Consider the following 23,141-nt stretch of genomic DNA (forward strand, 5'->3'; position numbering starts at 1 on the left):
ACGGGGGAAAATAGTAGAATGCCGGTTGAAACGGTTGCGTGAAATCGCAGATATATAGGTTTATCGTACAGACGATAGAGAGGGACATGGCAGAAGTCGGAGGAAAAGACAAGATGCGATCTCGAGGATGGTGACTCGCGGATGCACGTAATACGGGTTTCATCGTGTTTGACGGATGACTAATGCTGAACCGACGCTGCAAGCAACGTTCAGCCGAGCCTACAATGTCGTTAACAACTTTGCTTGGCCTTGGTCAGGAATAGTTAACGGGCTGTACATTTTTTTAGATTCCGTATCTGCTTCCTGTTATCCACGTTGTGACTCCTGCACACGCGGTTTGTCATTGTCTCTGAATGTTTATCTAGCTGCCAGCACAAATCCATAATTGTCCAGCATTTTTCATTTGATTCATATAACTTTATACTCTCGCATGCATTTCTGACAATCGTACATTGCGAATCCTTTTGACGAATTGTATAGCAGAAAGTTACAAGTTCATACGATTCGCAAGCTTTCTTCCCATTCTCGAATTCGCTTAGGTTTGAAATACTTAATTGGTCCATTGATTCAAACAGAGACTGGTTGCTTATCAGATTATCGATACTCTTCTTTCAACCGGTCCAAAGAAGAATGAAACCTCGCAAATCTCCTTCAAACTATTAGCACACGCAATATTCGATGTGCTGCACGAAGTCCTGCAGTCTATACGCGTCGCGCGATTTCGTAACGATCGTGTCAACGTTTATCGATTTAACGTATGTATATAACAACGTTTCAAATGTTCCATGTCGCAAAGTATCTCCTCAGCTGGATTTACTTACGTTAAGTAATATTGCCTACTGCTCTTGCCAATTACTTACATTAAGTAATCGTAAGAGATTCCCTCCTTGCGCGACGACTTCTGATCCTGCCGACGCAGAGACAAGCGGTAATTATGCATTTACGAGGACGCACGTACCTACCACTTTCGCCTCTCTAATTACGGCGGAAGATAATCTTTAACCGGCTGGATTAGTATCTAATGGGACGAACAGGAAATTCATAGACGTTCGATTCATTGATTATGTTAATCTTCGCATGTTTTACATGGCCACCGTTATACGGTATGTATATTTGTCCGGCCAGAGATATCGTGAAATCACTGTTTACAGTCTGCGATCGTTGGACTAAAAAGTCTGTCCTTCGTTCATGATCAGTGAGCAATGCTAAAAGGACCGACAGTCGCTTTCAACATACCTCGTGCGCCTATTGACAGTAGCGAAACTTAGTAGGCATGTGATTGATAATAATTGATTTATACTAATATCGACTAAACGAAAAATATCGTGAAATATGGACTAGACTAGCAATAATCGTGCTATCTAGCCACGTGATCTTGTGTATCAGTATTGATAAAAAAACATGGGATCGACGTAATGTCGATACCATAAAGAAAAAGGCGAAATCACACTTTACCGTGGTCCACCCGACACATTCTCTAACAGGGCACACAAGATATCAGATAAAGTCGATAGACCAGCACAACAGAGTACTATATCATGATTTTAACGCTTTTCTATATCACAGAACAACTGGACGAACATAAAGTCCGCGTGTCGTTCGATAAATCATATTTTTCTCATCGTAGGCATGTCGTTAACACGAGATTCTTTCTTTTCCGGGTTGTTTTACCACCATTGACCGTTAAAAGCGTTGCTCGTATCCCCGACAGACACTGAAGGCACACGGGTTTCTCCTATGCTTCTAAAGCGTTCCCATCGCGAGTCCTCGATTCTCTCATTTTCTCCGGAATTAGGTATCCTCGGCGAATGGTACACGACCTCGCTGTCCTGCACGTATAGGTCGTTTCACCTGTCACCTGCACAGAAACGAAAGAGAGAGGACGATCGCTTCGGGCGTCGAAGAAAAGGACGCGCCAGCAATAAGATCGACCGAAATCGTGGATGCCTGATCAAACATTTGTACACGACTACCTTAAAAAAAATATTACTAATAACACCAACCTTAGTATATTTATCAAACTGCCAAACGAAATATCGTTACGATGAAATATTAAAATCGTGAAAGAGAACTAGAAAACATCGGCGATTTATAGAAATTTCTCCAGACGCTTCCACGAAACAAGTCTTCGTGCCTATAGGATGACCTAATTGAGGATGCATTAGTAATTTCCATTCGAAGAAGAATTCCCATAGTGTGTAGGAGCTAAACGGAATACAGGCTCGCGTTTCGTGGTAAGTTCGGTTCTAGGGTTAGACCTATTCCCCGGTATTTCGATATCGTGTTCGCGAGTCTGCTTGCGTGGGACTGGGTGGAAGATCGCGGTGATTAATGGCGACTAAACGGAGAAGGAGAGAGCTCTGTATACAGCACGAGACCGAGCGTGTGCAGAAACGGCTCTAGGAGCAACAACATCGAGCGTCGCACCCTTGCGTGGCCCGCGAAATCACTCTACGCGGTATGCGTATTGTATGGTAATACCGCCCGTGTACCTACTCCAATATTTATTCCCCGCAGTTATAACGCGCTTTTACTCCGACCGACGCCATCTATCTTATCCAGCCGCCGCCGTCTCTTCTCCTTGATCTATAGATCCTAGCATCCGTCTGCGTGAACGTCGCTGGATCCAGAAGAATATTTTTTCGGTTGCTTATGTTGCGGAACTGTCCGTTGAGATTAACGTGGGACGACTGAGAATGGATGTAGTCTACAATAAAGCTGTAACCAACCAATTAAGTTAAAATAAATTGCGATTTTAATGTAAGTCAAGAGGAGCCTGTTGTTAAACGCTACACACATTGCATAATAGAGAAACACATCCATTTGGTTCTACGCAATCCAACGAGTTAACGTGTAAAGAGAAAATACGTTAGAGGTTTATTAACTTTTCCGATGGCTCGTGTGTTCCTGGCTACGAGACTCTCGCAATGTTTCTAGTGGCGAAAGGATGCGTTATCATCCATACAAGGTATCCAACCGCGGAACACGTGTACGAGGGTGCATCCCCGAGAACACTAGATATGTATACGTAGCTTACAAGATCGTGTAAGCTAGTGGAATGCTAGAGACGCGCTTGCATGTCCACCAACACGTTTCCCATGTCCTATCCTCTATGTAACCGCGTGATCGGATTTTTCCAAGATCTTTTCAGGAAGAAAAGAGGACCTATTCACCACTCGATCAATTACCTAAAGCAGGTGAACGGAACGTGGTCGTAATATCGACGATTCATAATAATTCGCGAAAGATTGCACTACGAGTGCGTGCCGATCTCGACGACTGATGCGTCGAGGATAATGATCGAAATGGATCCTCGCACATCTCCAGTGACCCAATCGCGCATCTGTCCGCGAGGCTAGATCCTGTTGGCCCGTTCTTTTACAATAACGAACGAACCAACGCGACGGCTACATCTCGATCGGGTGGAACAGAGACAGACACCACGGCGGAGATGGAAAAAATAACAGAGACAGAGGGATCGGAGAGAAGCGGAGACGAAGCGAGACGGCGAGGCAGAGGAGTGAAAAGACAACGAGAGATCAGCGTGAGGAGAGTAAGAGCTGAGAGGCGAGAGGATGGAGGACAGGAGGTGAAGGGCCAGGAGGGGAGTGGGTGAGCCGACCTCTGACCCGATGAGGGGCGACGGGGACCTTGCGGCAACTGTGCCATGCCGGCATAGCTCAGGCATAGCTCAGGCATAGGCATAGACATAGGCTTAGCGCGGCATAAACTAGCGTGCTCGCTGCGACTCGCCCGCCTTTCACTTCGAAGACGAAGGCGAACGTATATAGACAGGACCCGCCGTGGGGAGTGCCTCGTGCTATTATCATATTATAGCCAATTCACCGATGCCGTGCGACGACGACGACGCCGGCGTCGTTGTCAATCCTGACCGCTCAAAATCGCGCCGAAACTCCTCTCGTCGACTGTGTCGATCACGCGATCAATTATATATACATAGGTAGAGGCCCGAAGGGGATTAAATAAACATCGATTGCCACACCGAAGAAACACACGAAGAAATTCTTAGAAAAATTACATCGTGGGAAATGAGGACTCTCGACTCGAATTTTCCATCGAAATGACGTAACTAGCGAGAAAAAAGAGAGGATGAAGAAACTTTTGTAGACATTCGAGGGACTTTCCTAGAGAGGAGGGAAGATCGACACGCTCCGGCTGGTCGATTATGCGCGCTAATCGCGACGTTACTCGCGCGAGGGCTCGGCGATAGTGCGATACGGAGGTCGCACCGGTGCAGCGCGCGCGTTCGACCCCGGTACTTACCGGTACTACTCATGGCGAGGACACGAACGGCCGGCGATGATAGTACAGAGAGTACCGCACGGTGTCGAACGCCTCTAAGCCGACCAGCCGTGGCTCTCAGGACCAGAACAGGACAGCCAGCGTGGAAAGGAAAAAGAGAGGCGAGGACAGAGAGTACCGGTGAGAGTGCACGGCCGTAACGTACGGTACGATACGGTCGTGCCGGCATGCCCGTAGGTCGACCCGCAGCGCGACGTGTAATTATCATCTCCCAAGGGCCTATCCCACGCTATCCAACTTAAGTGGGACACAAACGATTACTGCGTAAACGATTAGAGAGAGGGGAAGGGATATCGAGGGTGAAGCGAGTACAGGTCTCGGCCTGCATCCAGGGAAAATTTACTCTATGATTGAAAGGAAAAATATCTTTCGTTTGTTGTTACAAGGATGTAAGGAAGAAACGAAACTTCTTTAACTTCATAATTTCAGTGCGACGTGAAAAGATAATTTATTCCACTAGCAAAGGATTATAAAAGTTCGTGAAGAGAGAGAAATAATTTTATCTAGATTAAGAAGAATTTGCCGCTTTCGCGACTTAACGACGTCCTTGGTTTCAACCGCGCGATGCCCATCCCGTTAAAAGCTTAATTAACCGATTAGATTTCAGATAAGAGCGGAGTCAAACCGCGAGCCCAGTCACGATGCGAATCCGCGATTTCAGATGCGATGCACGAGAACACCCGGAAATGCCGCTTTAAGTGGGGTCGATAGAAAAGAATCGAAATTAACGTCGTTGGTGACTGAGTGAGAGAAAACTAAAAGGTAAACAAACATAGGTACTGGGAATGTAAATAAGACGAACATATGGAGAATGTAAACAAGCTGAAAATTGATCCTTACTTCATGTTATTGATTCAAGAGTACTAAAGCGCATCACGTGTTATTAACTATTTACTTGTGAATTTTACGTTATGACGTGTACTACAACGAATAGCTCTACACAACTCGTCATTGCTTTATCATCACTGATCAATAAGCCTCAGTCAGGAGTAATAGGTTTCATATCGTGCCTGGATAACAGGAAGACCTAACAGTATTATATTTCCTTTCTCGAGAGAATATCTTATTCGTAATATAATAATGGAAGATCTAATTATTTTCCATTTTCGATTAACACTTAGGATTCGATTACGAAACCTTAATGTAACCAACGTTGCGCTCCCTAAAAACTTTTGTTGGAATATCTGCCCGTGATGCAACAGCATGGTACATGCCTATTTATTTTCTCCGATGAAAAGTAACACGCGAGCGAAACCGAACAATAAGATCGTTTAAAGAATCAAGCGCAACAACGGAGGGCGGATCGAAGCACCGGCGAACAATGTGTAAGCATTCACCACTTAACGGTTCTCAGAATAGCGTCATCGATGGGAGTTTCCAAGTCTCTAACCCTTTAAATTTACGCAAGTATACCGATGATAGGCGTACTGTGGTCAGCCGTGAAATTGATCATCGATAATCGATGGAGGAGAAGGAAACTGAGAAGATACACCTACGCGTGAGAAACGGTAATGACACTGACCAGAGTTTCAACGTGCAATGCATAAACGCTAATCTAAGGAATTTCTAACGTTTTCATGTAACTTTGTGATATGAAAGAGCAAAGAAAACGGATTGTATCCGAGGAATAGACTCGAACACTTGTTGACTGAACGTAAAAATCTGTACAACTTTGATCAGAGTGGATGATCGCCACGAGTTACAAAACCATACGGTCGACGTTTTGCCTTTCGTGAAAGTCTTTCGAGCTCGCGTTTGACACGAATATCGTGTCTAATTACAAACACGTTGGTTCGGAACGATTGTTAAAGAACTGTGATACATTTAAAGCGGACGATCGCGCGGCTACAGTAGGTGGGAACCATCGAGCAGAATCGTGCGCAACGTTGGTGGCCGCCACCCGGCACAACAGACCTAGAGAGTCACCAGTTTTCCTAGCGGTCTATTCATTTATAATCTCTATTGTGATTTGTACTAAGAAATACCGAAAATTGGTAACAGTTAACAATTTACGGTCTTTAACTTCGAGTCTTATTATTTTTTAATATCATTTCCTTAAAAGAAAACTAGAATGTTAATAAAACAAGCATATAAAAATAAAACGTTCGATACTTTCAAGTTATTTTTCTTTAAGGCAAACAATTCTGCTAAAGATTTCAATTATACAAAACTTTCGTATGCAATTTGCAAACCTAAAATTTGTCACTGACAGATGATGTCGCCTAATCATATTAATTAAGATCGAAAAATTGGAAAAGTGATTAGAAAGATAAATTTTGTAGCGTAACGAATACTGTATTAACTTGCAGTGCCAATCATTTTATCCGGTGCACTATGTAGCAATTATGAATTTATACATTTACCGACCACCTTTCCACGAAATCTAACAAACGTAAATAAAAATACAGGTTTCGTTACGTTATGTGGCAAACGTTTAAAAAGCACAGATAAGTTTGATTTATATGGCATATAAAGTGAAATTTGTTTTATTATTTACAATCGACTGACTTTTCATCGTGCTTCTTGTCTTAAAGATGGCGCGCAATCTAAAAAAAAAAACGATAGCATTCGCGATGACGATAATTAAATGAAAAAGTTACTCTAAGACGACTAACCACTAACCATTTAATCAGATCCTCTCGTTGGTAACGGTGACGAATTTGGCACGCGCGATGACAATTGTATTGGTAATGACGTCACGAGCTAACCGAATTAAAACCGGCTCAATATTTCGTCCAATAGCAACGAGTCACGATTAAAAATCTTCCCTCTAGCGAGCCGATGTAGAGCGTACTCATGTGCATCGGCTATGAGAAAAAGAAGTGTAACTGATTTACCGATAGGTCACCGATTAGAATAGCATGAGATCGTCAACCCGAAATATACATAATCATAGATACTATTCTTGTTTAACGACTGATGTAATATGCGTTATCTTAATCCATCCGTATAACATTATCTACGCTGTACACCTATCGACTTTCATTTTCACTTCTGATAAATAGAAAATTACCACTCAACCGATCGTTTGCAAACTGGAGAACACATTTGTGGCACATTCCCTAAGGGAATGAGAGTTTGTCAAAACGAGTCGTCAATTATGTTAATGATATTAGAATATTATAATCAGAGGTAGTTATTCAACGGTCTCGGTCATAAAAATACACGTTTGGACCTCTCACGGTCGATGTATAATTAAATCAAACATTCGCTGTTTTATCAAGAAACGAACACGAATCTGTCGTCATTTTACAAGCATCCAATTTTCCCCCGAGGAATGTAATTAATCAATTAGAACTTAAGTTAAAAAATCCAATTTAAATTAAACTAAGCTAAAAAAGATACAAAGCGGATTAATGTTCGTTTCACGTGCACCATAGACGCATCTTTCTCTGTCTCTCAAGGAAACAGAATATCGGAGCATCCCATAGCTAGAAGGGGTCGACGATACACGTGGCGCGGCTCGGTATACACCGTAGGCAACTCGCGTCCTTTTTCCCGCAGCGCACGAAAGTTAGAGACAATAGGTACGTGGGCGCAGCATCGCGAACCCTAACCTTAGGTGATCCCATATTCCGTTCTCTGCCTTCTCTCCCGTTGAACGGTCTCCTCTGTCTTTCTTCTCGCCGATTCCTCTCCCCTCTCACTTCTCTTTCTGCAACTCTTGTGTTAGGTCGCCAGCGAGAAGCTATCCTCCTCCTCCTCTCCCCCTCGCCGCCTCATTGCGCCTTACCTCACCTGCACCTTCTCAGGTATTTCTCTTTATCTCCGGAGTAGCGAGAGTGCCGCGCTTACGAAATCCCAGAAGTCTGCGCCCGCCATGCGCGCACGCTGCGCTATGCAGCCGCCTTGTGGCGTGCCACCGATGCAACCACGGAAGGGAGTTATCAGCTTCGAACATCGTATCCCTTGGAAAAGCTTCGTTACATTTCTAAACAACTTCAACACGATCTCCTTCACTTTCCACGAAACGTTAAACCACTTTCCAAGTAGAAGAAGACACTTTCGAAGTCATTTCTGATCACAGTTTCCTCTCAGTTACCTCTCTCTCGATGATGTAGTGGCACTTTGATTGCCGTGGTGTATACCTGTCCCGATAATTGGTGGATTTGAATATTTAAACGGAAGCGAGCTGTTGAACGCTACAAGTAATACGAACATCAAAAATGATTTGAACTGATAGCTGGACCAGTCGGCAGAACGAGTTCTACCTGACTCGAGCCGCAAGTGTCTAGACGTCTCCAGTTCCACCAGTCTAAAGTCCAAGTTGAAATTAACGAAATTCATATTATTTGTTTCTCTTGCTTTTTCGAACCGTAGGCTCGTGTTGCTAGCCTATAAAAGTCAAAATGATGAAGACGATGGTGTTGTGGAGTTTCGAAAAAATACACAAAAGAGTTAAAGATATTTCAGTAATAGGATAGCAAAGATTCTCGCTTTTAATCTAGCCAGTCACGACTAGACATTGTTGCAAATACAAAGAGGGTTATCGTGTCAATCGGGGTGCCAGAACTTTAGCCGCGTATTTGTCACGGTGCCGCGTCACGCCAATTTCTCTTCGGTAGTCATGAATTCCTAATGCAGGCTAAATTCAGTCGTGCTGCGGATCGGTTTCTCTTTTCCTCCTTCATTCCCGTTACGTAACTCGGCCTGTTATCCGTTTCTAAAACCGCGTGATACTCCTTATTTAGAATATTTTGTAAGCACGGGTAATTCGATTATCGTTGATCGACCGTAATCTAGCGAGGTATATACAATATAAGGGGTGGCCGGGGCCAACGAATGCGGGCCACGGGAAAGCATTGTTGCGTATTGGATTTCAGGTTGGGAATACTTCGATCGGACATTCCCAGACAATGGATCTAGAACTGAAAGTCTACGCGCGATACAAACGGCCACAGTTTGCGCGCGGAGCTATCATTCGTCTACGTTATTGTTCTTCTAAATTCCATTAGGATTCAGGTTGGTCGGACGCTCCCCAAAATTCGTTTCTCACGAACCCGAGCACGGACTTGGTATCTCGTTGGAAATGCCACGACTAAGCAGCTGGTTAAACTCTTCGTTCGAAGATTCTGCGGGGGTGTCTTGATCGAGACGAATCGATGATCCCCCGACCGATCACCGTTACGTTCCGCAAGATGCAATTGTGCAAAGGTAACGATCGGTTTTCTTTCCGCGTGGAATGCCGCGGAGAAGGTGCATTCTGAGCGCACCCACCGAGAACGCGGCGCGAACCAACGCGTCGCGCGACGCAACAAGGACAATGATACAGGCTACGATATAGAAATCTACCGAGTACACGAATGATTGCACGGATTGGTGGTGAGATTGCCATTGCCCCGCCGTAGAAGAAGGAACGAGGATGATCGCGATAAAGAAACAATCGAACTGCGTCCCGCCCACGGATCCGCCAACATTCAATTGTGCCTTTTCCCTCTCTTTTCTTAGCTATTCTCTCCTTCTGCTCGGACCAGAGACACGTTGTGGTACTCTTAACGGTACAACCCCCGCAGAGAGTGGCCCGTCGAGTTTATTGTTCCAGACAATTCAAGTGATTTTCGGTTCGATAACAGATAGACCTGTTTTTTCTCATAAGTACATAATCGAGAATGACAAATTAATGAAATTAAGCATGGAGGAAGAGAAAGAAAGTCAACCAATAAGGGAAAGGTGGAATCGGAGTACGAACAACAAAGGAGAATTCACTGGATTATGGCTCAGATGCAAGTTCCAACTAGATGGATTACTGTGTTACGCAACCTAGGAACCAGATTAGATGATCGAGAGCGATGTAACATTGTCATCGTAGCGTATTCCTTGTTTCGCTTTACCACGGGAATGTAATAACCAGGGATAGTAAAAGTGTGTATCTGATATGATTATACACATTTTTCCAGACCACTTAAACAAACAAATTACATCACGACAAAAGTTTCAACCCTTCTATAGGATGCACTTATTTTACTCTTCAATTCAATAGTCACTATACACCCTATTAGATAATTGGATTAGACCCTACCACAGATGTCTAAGCTTTGTAATCGACAAATTAAGTTTACCTCTCATGAACTATTAACAAATGGAAAAGTTTCCAGAGACATTTCGCCTCCCTTATCAATTCAGTATAAAGAGAAAGTTTTTTATGATTTAAACTATCTCGCTCTGTATAAACACGCTTTCCAACGACCTTGTACCCGGGAAACAAGGGGACGACAGGTGTCGCAACACCCTCTTGCTTCTCCATTTGAACACGTCTATCAGTGACCTAACGAAGAACGTCGATAGTTAAACGAAGGGGAATGTTCTTCATCGGCCTTCTAGTTGTTCTTCATCATTATCATCATCCTCTTCGTTCTCGTCCTCTCACCCCGACGGCTCTTCCGCCGCGATGAGACTTTCGAAATCGACTAGTCGCGTTCGATTCGTGCCACTCGCTTGCTGCTCACGGAGCATCGGCGTTTTCCGCGACGTGCAAAGGTCACCGCAACAGGCCGCGGCACAGCTACACTCTCGGGAAAGAAGACGCGAGTCACCGGCGCGTACTCTTACGAGGGGAGGTCAGGTAAGGTAACTGGTAACCCGGGTCTTCCCTCTTGCCTCTCACCTTCGCGTTTTATGTTGCAAACTAGTACTCGTCTTTAGTAATACTTGTTGGTACCGAGCGTACAAGCTTCTAGAAATCGTGCAGATACTCAAGGAGTAACGTCTGATCATTTGAATCCGGTTAATTTTCTTTCTAATCAGACTTTCATCTGTCGTAAAACATTCCTGAATGTTTGAATACGACATTCAGCAGCCAATTTATACTCCAAAAGTAAGATTCAACAAGAGAGAAAAAAGACCAAAGAATACGTTAATTCGATAAGAAGGCGAGAAAAAACTTGCTGGACGACTTGGTTATTTGCACGTTTTAATATGAATGCTTCCTTTGCACCGTTTAAGTTTATCGTTACCGTTTATCATTTCTTCCAACATCTATGTCATTTATCCTAACTTGTTAAAGTAATGCTATTTATTCACAAGTTTCTTCTAACTTCAAAGTGATATTCAGAAGACTGCTTCACCCTCGACGGATAGTTACACATTGTCTGTCGAAGCAACGATGAAGTAGTGGAAGAGGGAGGATAAAAAACAAAGAAGAAACGGCGCTATATCGCGATGCAATCATCGCTCGTTCGAACGACGATGAATCTGCATTATTCAAAGGCACAGTGAACAGAATACGCCGTGGCAACGAATCTCTTATACGTAGCATAGAGTCGGCATCGTCATCCTCGTCCTAAACTACATTCTAACCATTTTGCAACCCCCCGCTGACCGAACGCTTTTTTCAATACCGATTACTATACCGATCGTACACGTTCGTGAGTATAAACAACAGCTAGGATAGGCTTTGATGTGTACGAACGCGTGGGAACGCCTTTCAGATACGTTGGAGGTTTTTCTTTTCGTTTCTTCCCACGATTCAACAATAATGAATTTTTTAAACAAGTATTTACCCGTCGATAATGTATCAAAAACATTTCGACAAAAAAAAAAAGAGTACTTCACGGTGAATCTGATGCTACTTGCTATACAACGCTTTTGAAAACACAGATCAATTGTATACAGAGGAAAGAAAAGGGATTAAATAAGAACACAACTAGATAACACGCTTTCGAGTATCGTGCCGATTTCTACGGAAATTTACGCGCAACAGCCGTATACCATGTAAAATATGAAACTCGCGTATCGTGTAGGATTGGTGATACCGGTGCAACAACTTTCTAGAGTATAGCGGAGCCAAAAAAGAACAACCGATACCAATGACGGTGGGTGCACACTCCGACTACCTGCTGACTAGTGGAAACGATTTCTTTGAGAATATCTGAAGTTACGCAATCGCCATACGATTGTGCATATTCAGCGTTTACAATACGGGACGGTCAGAATCGATTTCATAGAGAATTACTTGGGGGCCACAAGCTACGAGCCAACCGGGCATACCTATCTGTCCGCGACCCGTAAGGATTCGATTTGCGTGACGCAATGCCCGCGGCAGAATCTCCTCGCGCGGATTTTTCAACCGACCTCACCGAGCACGATACACCCGCTTGCTTTCACGCGCGATCGAAGCCACTCGTTTCGAGATCACCCTTTCCCCTAGCTAACATGACTTTATTGCTCTAAGATCTTGTATTAGTTACATAATTCAACCTGCATTTAAAAAATCAGTAGATAGTCCAGTCCTCTACTGAAGATACTAATAAAGAAATTAATTTATTAGAAAAAAATAAGGAAATAAAAATATTATTACTTAAAGAATAAATAAATCTTGTAGGGAAGAATGAACCTGAAAGGAGCAAAATGGTTAATGAAAATCATTGAATGGCAGAGGCAAGCAACATTTTACACATCAGACGTTGTATCAGAACATAGTTGATCACATCTGTGATTATTATTTTATACAACAGAATAATTCATCCCAGGTGTTTTAATTCTAAATGAACACTGATTGATCAGAACGTATGTATGTATATTAAGCTAAAACTCGTGATGCGGTCCGTGGATCTTCTCTTCTGTAAAAAGAGCTTCTTCTAGAAAATGCCAGTTTCCTCGCACACAGCAGTCAGTTATTGATTAATCGAGTTGTTGACTCCATGCTTACAGCGAGCTTCATCGAATGAGTCTTCCGATTGAATAGAACGCGTAGGTAGACCGAGGTATATACTTAGGGAAAGGACACAGGTGCCTCCTTTGAAGCACTTCCTCTTTTATATAATACGATTACGAGGTAAAACTAAGTTTAAAGTACTGTCGATGTTCGTGTCTTCATGTTGCGTGAGCATCGCTGCTACCCGTTTAGTTCTCCAAGAAAGACACGAATTGAGTGAGTTTGTACAGCTGATCCTCGGTCAGACACACCTCATGGGCGAGGTTACTCTCTTCTTTCTGAATCTTGCAAGGCTGCACCATCGTCCCATCTACGGTCCAACCTCTTTCGATGGCAACCCGACGCGCTTCTTCCAACGTTAAGCCCGTCATTGATGCGAACACGGTTAAACCCAATGACGAATAAGCCTTGGATATTAAGATAATTGCTCTTTCTCGAACATTATCTGAAAAACCGATCTAGAATTGATATCTCGATTCAAGCGTCGAGACATTTTTTTCTGTAAGATTTGATATATAAAGATTCTTTGAAAAAATTAAATAAAAACTAGAAAAAATTTTCTTTGAGAAAATAATCATTTTCAAATAGATACATGGAGAAAAAAGCTTCAATTGATTGGAATAGTTATTTGGTTATTTTTTCTCGTTTATTCTACGACATATACCTTTTAAAGCAGCCATAATGTCAGAAACATCCTCACTCCACTCTGCATTAAGGGCCACGTGTACTGCAGGCCAATCTCTCTGCCACATACGTTGTCCTACCACCCATATCTGGCCAAGTTCTCCGTTTCCGCTTTTCAAGTCCGCTGGTATCCGCTTCCATAAGTATTTGGCGTTGCATCTGCGACGGTGATTTTTCGATCAAATAAAGACGGATCGAAATCTCACTCGTGCAGGTCTTATAAGGAACGAATTTGTGTCGTTGAAGTATTGTTAATAGTAAAAAGCCGAGTAAAAAGGGAAGTGTTTGTTACAAACTCTAAAGTAAAGAAATACGACGATATTCCTCTAAAGGATATATTTTAGGAACCATTGAAACATAAAAACATTATACTCTAAAGAATTATTTATTACAAAAAATAAGTTCATTCATAAAATTATGTATACTGTTAACAAACAACATACATATAATAAAATGGGATAAATATTGTGTCATAAATTAGTAAGCTACAATAATAGATATGTAATTATTTTTCCATGATTTTTTACGCATGATAAAAGAATGCGTCATGCGATCAACAAACTCATAATTCATAAAACCGATTATTCATTTACACGAGATATTTTCTAATAAAATATAAACGCAATATATAAAGAAAATGGAACATAATTGTAGGTTAAGTAATGTATTCAACAAACCAAAAATTAGCAATATATATAAACGTATGTCATTGATCATATATCTACAAGAAAATGCAAATATATATACCTATACACAAATAAATAAGTAACAAATTTTTATTTTAATTATCGTTTAAGGAAATCATATATTTAAAAAAAGTTTGTATTTCGCAAGCATGAACACGAATTTGCAGATGGCGTCAGCACGATATATACAAACAATAATTTTATTACACAAACGTATAAGTACAACATGTTGCAAATTTGGATCATGAGATGTATGATATTCTTAGATAAAATAAATTATCTTACTTTTGAGCGATATTTAAAAAATAAAGAAAGCAAAGTAACAAAAGTCATATCGTACTCACAGATCATTTTGATAAAGATATACGGCTAATAATTGAGCATAAGTTTGTGGTGATGCAACTCCACCAGGCGCCTGCGAAAATAGTATGCAATAAGTAAGTATATAAAGAATTTACTAATATTTCTGAAAAACGAAGCAGTAGTCGGCATAACCTATGTTTGAACGTTGCTCAAGAAATATATTTACCTCCAACTCAGCTTTCTCTAATTCCTGGAGAAATTTATCTACTTCACTTAGCACCATGATGAAATTTCGTTATTTCCACAGAGAAAAAAACGATACTGAAATAATTGTGTTAAAAGTACGCGGCAACATTGAAATAATCAACGTCAAACAAGAAATCTAAACATCCGAAGACTAAATACAGGTTATATTGGCAATTTCTGTATTACTTCAATATAGATGGCAGTACTCGACAAGCCAACTTTTCAAATTATATTACGTAACTTCTAATTTAAAATTAATTTCTATTTAAACCCAAATACATTTTTTATATCATCAATTTAGATAATTCAATTTATATAGATCATTTTAATTTTAGAATTATGTAATGAAGTTTAAAGCTATAAAACGTATTTAAATAGTATGTATAACGAACTAGTTTCGAATTTTGTTTAAAAACTACCAATAGAACTTATCCTTAAAAATTCTCGAATAACTGCATTGTTTTGAAATAAAAATATCGATATAAAACGTCATCATAAAAGTAAATCGTGTCTTTCATTAGTAATTACGATTATATGTTACAATATTGTTTGCATAGCACTTGTACAAAATTCAAATAATATTATCTGTTGCTACAAGGTTAGAAAGCATTTAATGAAATGAATTTTTAAATTTTACTTAAATTCATATTTAATTCAAACTACATTACAAGTACATTATTGAGTTTTATTACAGAACTACGAACTACTCGGAATTTGCTTCGCTCCGTATCGATGTGAATAGGTATTTTATGGTACTTATGTAGCTGTATCTTATGGTCCGTTACGGGTATAATATTTCTATAGTCACGACTGTCATTGTGCTCGTGTTAGTGGCTGTATACTGTATACAGCCAAATGACCATTGCATAAAATGTTATAAATACCAAACATAATAATTTGTTATTACTGATGCTGCAGTTTTTGTATTTCAGTACAACCGGCGAAGTGACATAAGCCTAATATGGCTACTGTTAAAGTAACCGAACAGAAGGTTATTCTGTGCGGGGAATACGGTGTTGGAAAGACTTCTATATTTAGACGTTTTGCGAACAATACTTTTGTAACGAGCAGCGATCGCAAGTCGACATTGGGTCTCGATAATATCGATAAAGAATATGTTGTTGAAGACAGACGAATACGAGTAACATGTTTATATATATATATATATATGTATATGTATATCTATATATATTCTGAACAATTTCACTTTTCTCATATATATATTTTTATAAATAAATCATATACGTACCTAGGAAATTTATTCTACATATATAATATACTGCTATTCACATTTATATTATACATTTAATTCTATTTTATATTCCAGTTGCAATTATGGGATACAGGTGGAATGGAAAGAGTTGCATCAGTAACATCAAGCTATTATAAATTTGCAGAAGCTGCTATACTAGTTTTTGCATTAGATAATTCAACGTCTTTCCATCTTTTATCTCAACATTTGCTTGATATTGTCACATATGCTGAAAATGCAAAAATATTTCTGTGTGGGAATAAAAGTGATTTGGAAAGCACAGCTCCACAAGTTACAGATGCAGAAATGGAACAATTTTGGTGAGTTTAATGACAACCTAAGTATTATGCAATGTACATATATGTACATATTCGAAAAAAACAATGTATTATTTGTTACAGTGAACAATGTCACAATTTAATTTCTGGTATATATAAGACATCATGTAAGACTGGAGAAGGCATACATGAAATGTTTGAAGATATAGCACAGCACCTAGTGGAAGCTAACAGATCACGCATGGAACTGCATGAAATGGACAAAGACAGATTTAAAATTTCGTATATTGATGAAGCTGCTGATCCATCATGTTTGTGCTAAATAATAAATATTAGCAAGTGTATGATCCTGAAGCAACATTTTTTATAACTAGGATAACTCAGTACATGGTAATAAAGTGTGAAGAGTAAAATTACTTTTTTATATCAAATAATGATAATGCCAAGCTTTTCTATAAGGGAAAGCACCCTAAAATAAAAAATGGGAGGAGTAAGGGAAATATTAGAAGAATTTATATACAATCGAAGTTAAATTTTAAAGAAGTCATGAAAGCAAAGAATTTTAAATAAACATTTATTAGATATTGAAAGATATTTTACTTAATTAGACTTAATCTATGTATATGACTCACAGTCAACATTGTACATTAAATCCACATAGTTGAAGCTGTGTAACAAAGCATCACTAATGCTGAGTCCATTTAATAGTTTTCAAATCAATTCCTTCTTGGACCATCTCCCATAATGGGCTACAAAACAAGCAATTTAAATATGTATTATTAAGTATATATGACAACCAATATTTAAGGCCATATGTTCTTAATTATGAGAAACGTCCAGTAATAAATTTGTTCCCTCCATTCTATTATGGCATCGCGCTTTTCGTATTCACCGCCAAAGTTATATCAATAAGGTAATTCATCCATGCTTTTATATTAAATAAATGTATTATGATTAAATAAGATGTACCTCATTTCTCGAAGTCTTCTAACGTGTCGAATTGTATTTTCTGCAGTAAAATCAATTTCTTCGATAGTTGTAAAGCGACCAATACCGAATCTATATAGATAAATAAATATTAGGATAATTATGGCATTACGATATCATAAACATAATAATTTACCTGATACTAGAATGTGCTAGATCTTCTGATGTTCCAATTGCTCTTAAAACATAACTAGGTTCCAAACTTGCGCTAGTGCAAGCAGAACCACTGCTCAAAGCAACATTTTTTAGAGCCATTAATAAAGATTCTCCTTCTACATATGCAAAAGACAAATTTACACATCCAGGATACCAAGCTACTGGATCTCCATTATGTATAACATGTGGTAAATTTGACATTATTTTATCAATCAACCGGTTTGAAAGTATTGTGATATATTTGTGATCATACTAGTAAAAAAGAATAAATTTAGTTAAATATTAGTATATATATACATGTATACAGATATATAGTTTATAATTAAAATTACCTCCATTTCTGTTTGTGCCAAATCACAAGCTGCCCCTAGGCCTACTGCTAAAGGTGCTGGAACAGTACCACTTCTCATACCTCTTTCTTGTCCACCACCACTTTGGATTGCTTCTACACGTACCCTTGGTCTCCTCCTCACATATAATGCTCCAACTCCTTAAAATTTCATTCATAATAATTATATTCAATATAAGATATATAAAAGTTTATCTTGATGTACCTTTTGGACCATATATTTTGTGACCACTAATAGACATTAAATCAATATTCATAGCATTAACATCAATTGGAATTTTGCCAATTGCTTGGGCTGCATCTGTGTGAAAGAACACTTTCTTTTTTCTGTAAAATTGATAATATCATTGAATTCAAAATTTTTTTTAGTATTAGTTAATAATATCTTTTCTTACCTACAAATAGCACCAATTTCTTCGATTGGTTGTCGCACACCAATCTCATTATTCACCATCATAATAGAAACTAAAGAAGTAGTTGGCCTTATTGCATCTTCTAATTGATTAAGATCAATAAGACCATTTGCATTTACTGGAATATAAGTTACTTCAAATCCCTCTGCTTGCAAAGCTCTACAGGAATCTAATACACATTTGTGTTCCTACATTGATAAAGTTATATATAATGATAAATGCACAATAAGTTAATAATAATAATAATTAATAAATACGTAAGTAATAATAAATAAGTTAATAATTAATAGTTCAATATAATTAACATACTATCTGAGTTGTCACAATATGATCCTTTCTTTCTTTGTAGAACCTTGCAACACCTTTAACAGCTATATTATTACATTCTGTGGCTCCAGATGTAAATATAATTTCTTTGCTATCTGCATTTATTAAGTTTGCTATTTGCTATTTGAAATGAAATATTTGATTAGTATTTTGTTAGATTATAACTCTTTAAAAAAAAAACCATTGTGTTATATATGATACTAACTTTACGAGCAAGTTCAACAGCAGCTTCTGTTTCCCATCCATACATGTGAGTTCTGGAATGTGGATTTCCATAATATGCCGTAAGAAAAGGCATCATCTTATCCAATACTCGTGGATCCTATTTAATAATTGATTCAAATATCAAGAATTATATTGTAATTCATCACATCATATTTACCAGTGGTGTAGTTGCTTGAGCATCTAAATAAAGTGCCCTGCCTTCTGAAGGTCCTCTTTTGTACTCATCTGAGATAACAGCTACAATTCAATCATAATATTCACATACAAGAATTAACGAAATATTAAAATAGCACAAAATTCAATAATCCTTACATTCATATTCTGTAATTTCTGATAAATTTTGACTATTAACATGCACTGCACAGCATTCTTTGATACGACTTAAGGAGTGTAACAAGCTCCTCGCCGGCCGGAACATATTAATTCTTATAAAAACACAAGTTTATGTCAACTATGTTCTATTTTCATAACACATGTTCTAATCACAGATAACCTAACTGTATTATTTTTTGTTTTCAAATTACATCTAATCGATCTAGCTACATTTAGAGTACTTATGTAAATGTACATACATATGTAAAGTGTAACTATCAATTGCAAATGCAATGTACTTAATAACTTTTTCTGACAGGTCTATGATTTATTAGTTACCGATTTATGTGTACGTACAACTACGCTATGCAACTAATATATAAAATGGTGCAACATTGTTCTCAGTATGTATACATATACTAGAGAGGTTTCCTTTCTGCATATTTAGAGATGGTGTGAACCGCTACTTATAAATCATAAGTGAATCGATTATGTTCATTCTCAATCAGAATGATTTTTCACAGTGATTTGTAATTTTTTTGATCGTTTCTGATTGGTGGAGAGCATAACTATTCTCTGCACGTATCACATAACTTGTATATTAATATCTTTTATATTATTTTTTATATTAACAATATCAAATTAATATTACGATTTTACAATCGAAAGGAAGAATTAATATTTTACTCTTTAAGATACTGATGTATCTGTAAAGAAAAGAAAATTGAATTATTCTTCATTTGTAATATTAAATAAAGTAAATTTACGATATATGTATGAAGAAAACGTAACGTGACGTAACATTTAAATATAACGTTTAAATTAACATTACATACAGATATTTTTGTGTAAGCTACATTAAAGTATTTTATAAGAAATAATTCAATCAAGATCAAGGATTACGATCACAGTGAACAAATTCATTCAAAATAAAAAGGTCACGATCACAGTCGTGAATGAAGTTAGATCACGACCATGATTGTGATTCCGCAATCACTATTAGTGATTTTGCATAAACATTTCCATTTGCATATACACTGCATATACATATAATGATTTGGAAATATATTAACATTTTATATGTAAAATATCACTTTGAATTAAATAAATTAAATAAATGAATTAAGAAAATTATAAAAAACGGTTTATTAAATACAATAAATATACAAACATATCGTATTGATTTGAGTATTTCTAGAATTTCAAAATATAATTTAATTTGTATGTAAAAATGTCTGACAAGTAAACGTAAGAGTACAAAATACAGGCAGCAATGTAATCTAAATGTATTGAAATAATCATACTCGTAAAATATTGATTAATCAGTAATCATTCATGTAGGAAAATTACTGACGATCTTTCGATAAATTTAATGAATCGCCAATGTCACCACCCTGTGGTTGTTGTTGCTTTTTATGTATCGTGGTCATATCCAACATCCCACCAAATTCAGATTTAGAAATTGATAGATCTTCAGTTCCTTGATATTCATTTGATCGATTGAGTTTTGCGTTATCGTTTTGTATTTCCATCTTTTTCCTATCAGTTGTGTAGTCCTCCGGAGTTGCAGAAAAATTTCTACAAGATTCTGAAGATCCAATAGTTGTTTTGAATGGTGACTGGATAGGATCAACCATAGCAAAATCATTTGATTTTCGTTCGTTCGATTCAATATCTCTCGCAGGAGAGATTTTACCAATTGGGCCAAACAAATTTGCAATATTACGCATATATGCAGATGGTGATGGCGATGACGTTCTCGCAAAATCTGGTATAGGAAAACCAGAAAGCTTTGCCAAATCCGCTGTAGAAAAATTAGCTAATTTTGATAAGTCTGAAAATTTAGAAATTTGCTGTGTTATATCGGCTAAAGGAAAATCGGGTGTTGTAGATGACCGCGTTTTATTGATACTAATATCTGTTCCAAGAGGATTAGATACTTTCGAAAAATCAGTTGGCGCAAAATCGTAATCGCATTTAGTATTTTTTACAGAAACTGTAAGTTCCCCGGATTGAAAGCTGGGCATCACTTCTGATGGTGATATATGTTGCTTAGATGCAGAGTTTCCATCCTTTATTTGCGTGATGGATGTGGTGTCCGTAGTTATAATATCCTTTTTAATATTATCTCTAGAAGTAGATGGTTGCATTACAAAAGGTTTTGATGTAGGTGTAATTATTGAACCATCAGGCTTGAAGTTCACAGGTGTAAGGAAGACAGCTGCATTATTAGGTGCAAGACCAACCCCTGGTGGAACTGAGGGAACAAGTGATTCTGATACTGGTACCAGAGGGAATTTCATAGCCAGAAATTCCGGTGATGTCCCATCTTCGGAACCAGGACAAATCATTTCTCTAATTACATCCCAATACGAACCGTTCGATCTATTACGACCGGGTAACTTGGACGCTAAAGAACACTTCAGATATCGATGTATTTTATTATTGTACTCATATTTGAATCTTATTTTTATATACTTACTCTTAAACGTTCAAGATAAGTCGTATTATTGTTAAAGTTGGTAGTAAAATCAATACCTCCTTCACTTCTATAATATTCTATGCATCTTCTCTGAAATAATAGACATAAAGATGTATTAATTGCCTTGGCTGAATTATTAATTGAATAGAACTATGTAAATGCTTACAATTTCTTCTAATGTATCTTGAGAAAGAAAGTGTTCTTGAGATAATGTATAGCTCAAAAGCATTGGTCTTGGATATTCATGAGGCCGACTTTCTGGAGGTGGTAAAGACCAGAAAACATTGAAATTTGACTCATAGCAACTGCCATCTGTATTATAAGGAGCTGAAATCCATCATTTTGAATTCATTGGACTTAATCACAAGATTTTAAGCAATAAATAATATTTTATCAAAGAAAACATACAGCATATTAAACCTACGCATGGTGTGTAACCATTATCACTAGGTCCTTTCATTTTTATTTGATAATCTAATTGAGAATCAACATCCCTTAAGGAAGGGGATGCATGAGATCTAGGATGAGAATGATACCATCCAACTAAAGTCACACGTTTCCATTCCATTGCCCTTGCAATTTCAGCTTCAACTGCAGCTGCAGCTGATTTATCTTTACCAGAATACCGGCATGGAAAGGCAGTTGTTATAGATAGATCTATTATATTAGAAAAAGTAAGTTTTAGTAACAAAATGTGTATTTAAATTACATTAAACATTACAGAAATATTTACTGTGTGAATTAATATCCCAATGGCCACCTAAGTAGCCACAAACTTCTTTATCTGTTAAATGACAATGCAAATCTACTAACAAAGCTGCAGTAGTTGTTATAGTAACTAAGAAAGGTTGTATTTTGCCAAGTGTGCTAAAAGATGTAAGCTCTACCATTGTACTCATATCCCTGAAACATAAGTAATTATTAGTAATGTAAGAAATTTTCTTGTCTTGTATTATTCTCTTACATGGCATGGCTTCTTATCCCAAGGTTAGCATGTTTTACTGGTACTCTTACTACTTGTATTAGAGGACTTGTTTGAACCTTTTCAGGACTTTCCTCCATAGGTTCTGTAATTGTTGTTGTTTCCATTTCTTCCTCTTGATTTCTTAGAAAGTAAATTGTAATAACTTCAGGCCATGATTATTGACTATAAACTGCACTACATTGTAAGTTTATAGTAGATAAAAATTAATCAAATAATAAAAAAATTCTTTAAACAGTGCATTATTACAATCATATTACAGTTAAAAACCTAACCAATTGAAGCATTTATTGTTATTATTGAATATTGACAAAAGAATAACACTAGTTACTCTTTGCTAGTTATAAAAAACACCCTAAGCAATTAATGGAGATATATATGTGTCAAGGTTGGTATTAAAACGAATTTCAAGATTTGAAAACTTTACAATTTACTATAATTTACATATGGATACTACAATTAAATGTTGAATAAATTATGTAT

At 37.9% G+C, this 23,141-nt stretch overlaps 4 protein-coding genes across 8 annotated transcripts; 1 reads left to right on the forward strand and 3 right to left on the reverse strand.

Annotated features, from left to right (window-relative positions):
- Positions 1-12,721: 12,721 nt before the first annotated feature.
- Positions 12,722-15,015, reverse strand: CSN8 (COP9 signalosome subunit 8). The gene is made up of 4 exons (XM_069124863.1): positions 14,876-15,015; positions 14,691-14,761; positions 13,641-13,819; positions 12,722-13,421 (listed from the first exon to the last, which is right to left on the reverse strand). Exons 1-4 carry the CDS (start codon positions 14,930-14,932, stop codon positions 13,165-13,167), a joined length of 564 nt encoding a protein of 187 aa, XP_068980964.1. The 5' UTR covers positions 14,933-15,015; the 3' UTR covers positions 12,722-13,164.
- RabX6 (RAS oncogene family member RabX6) lies at positions 14,675-16,841 on the forward strand. 3 transcript variants are annotated; one of them, XM_069124862.1, is made up of 4 exons: positions 14,675-14,783; positions 15,828-16,036; positions 16,223-16,467; positions 16,549-16,841. In XM_069124862.1, the coding sequence occupies exons 2-4, from the start codon at positions 15,857-15,859 to the stop codon at positions 16,745-16,747; spliced, it is 624 nt and encodes a 207-aa protein (XP_068980963.1). In that variant the 5' UTR covers positions 14,675-14,783; positions 15,828-15,856; the 3' UTR covers positions 16,748-16,841. The 3 variants fall into 3 exon arrangements, with proteins under 3 accessions (XP_068980963.1, XP_068980962.1, XP_068980961.1); XM_069124861.1 differs by lacking the exon at positions 14,675-14,783 and adding an exon at positions 14,936-15,056; XM_069124860.1 differs by lacking the exon at positions 14,675-14,783 and having other exon boundaries at positions 15,689-16,036.
- A 146-nt stretch (positions 16,842-16,987) lies between these two features.
- On the reverse strand, positions 16,988-19,676 carry Nfs1 (Nfs1 cysteine desulfurase). Of its 3 annotated transcripts, XM_069124854.1 has the most exons (11): positions 19,455-19,674; positions 19,195-19,307; positions 19,040-19,119; positions 18,863-18,979; positions 18,640-18,777; positions 18,313-18,518; positions 18,123-18,244; positions 17,901-18,058; positions 17,549-17,820; positions 17,395-17,484; positions 16,988-17,174 (listed from the first exon to the last, which is right to left on the reverse strand). In XM_069124854.1, the coding sequence occupies exons 2-11, from the start codon at positions 19,298-19,300 to the stop codon at positions 17,111-17,113; spliced, it is 1,353 nt and encodes a 450-aa protein (XP_068980955.1). In that variant the 5' UTR covers positions 19,301-19,307; positions 19,455-19,674; the 3' UTR covers positions 16,988-17,110. The 3 variants fall into 3 exon arrangements, with proteins under 3 accessions (XP_068980955.1, XP_068980956.1, XP_068980954.1); XM_069124855.1 differs by having other exon boundaries at positions 19,040-19,107; positions 19,195-19,676; XM_069124853.1 differs by having other exon boundaries at positions 19,195-19,673.
- A 657-nt stretch (positions 19,677-20,333) lies between these two features.
- Positions 20,334-22,936, reverse strand: LOC138185696 (uncharacterized). Its single transcript, XM_069124852.1, has 6 exons — positions 22,641-22,936; positions 22,410-22,579; positions 22,085-22,333; positions 21,843-22,003; positions 21,677-21,766; positions 20,334-21,614 (listed from the first exon to the last, which is right to left on the reverse strand). The coding sequence occupies exons 1-6, from the start codon at positions 22,763-22,765 to the stop codon at positions 20,541-20,543; spliced, it is 1,869 nt and encodes a 622-aa protein (XP_068980953.1). The 5' UTR covers positions 22,766-22,936; the 3' UTR covers positions 20,334-20,540.
- Positions 22,937-23,141: the final 205 nt, after the last annotated feature.

This window comes from Bombus flavifrons, chromosome 12, assembly GCF_040668555.2.
Source record: "Bombus flavifrons isolate JBK064 chromosome 12, iyBomFlav1_principal, whole genome shotgun sequence".
In the NCBI taxonomy this organism is placed as follows: Eukaryota; Metazoa; Arthropoda; class Insecta; order Hymenoptera; family Apidae; genus Bombus; species Bombus flavifrons.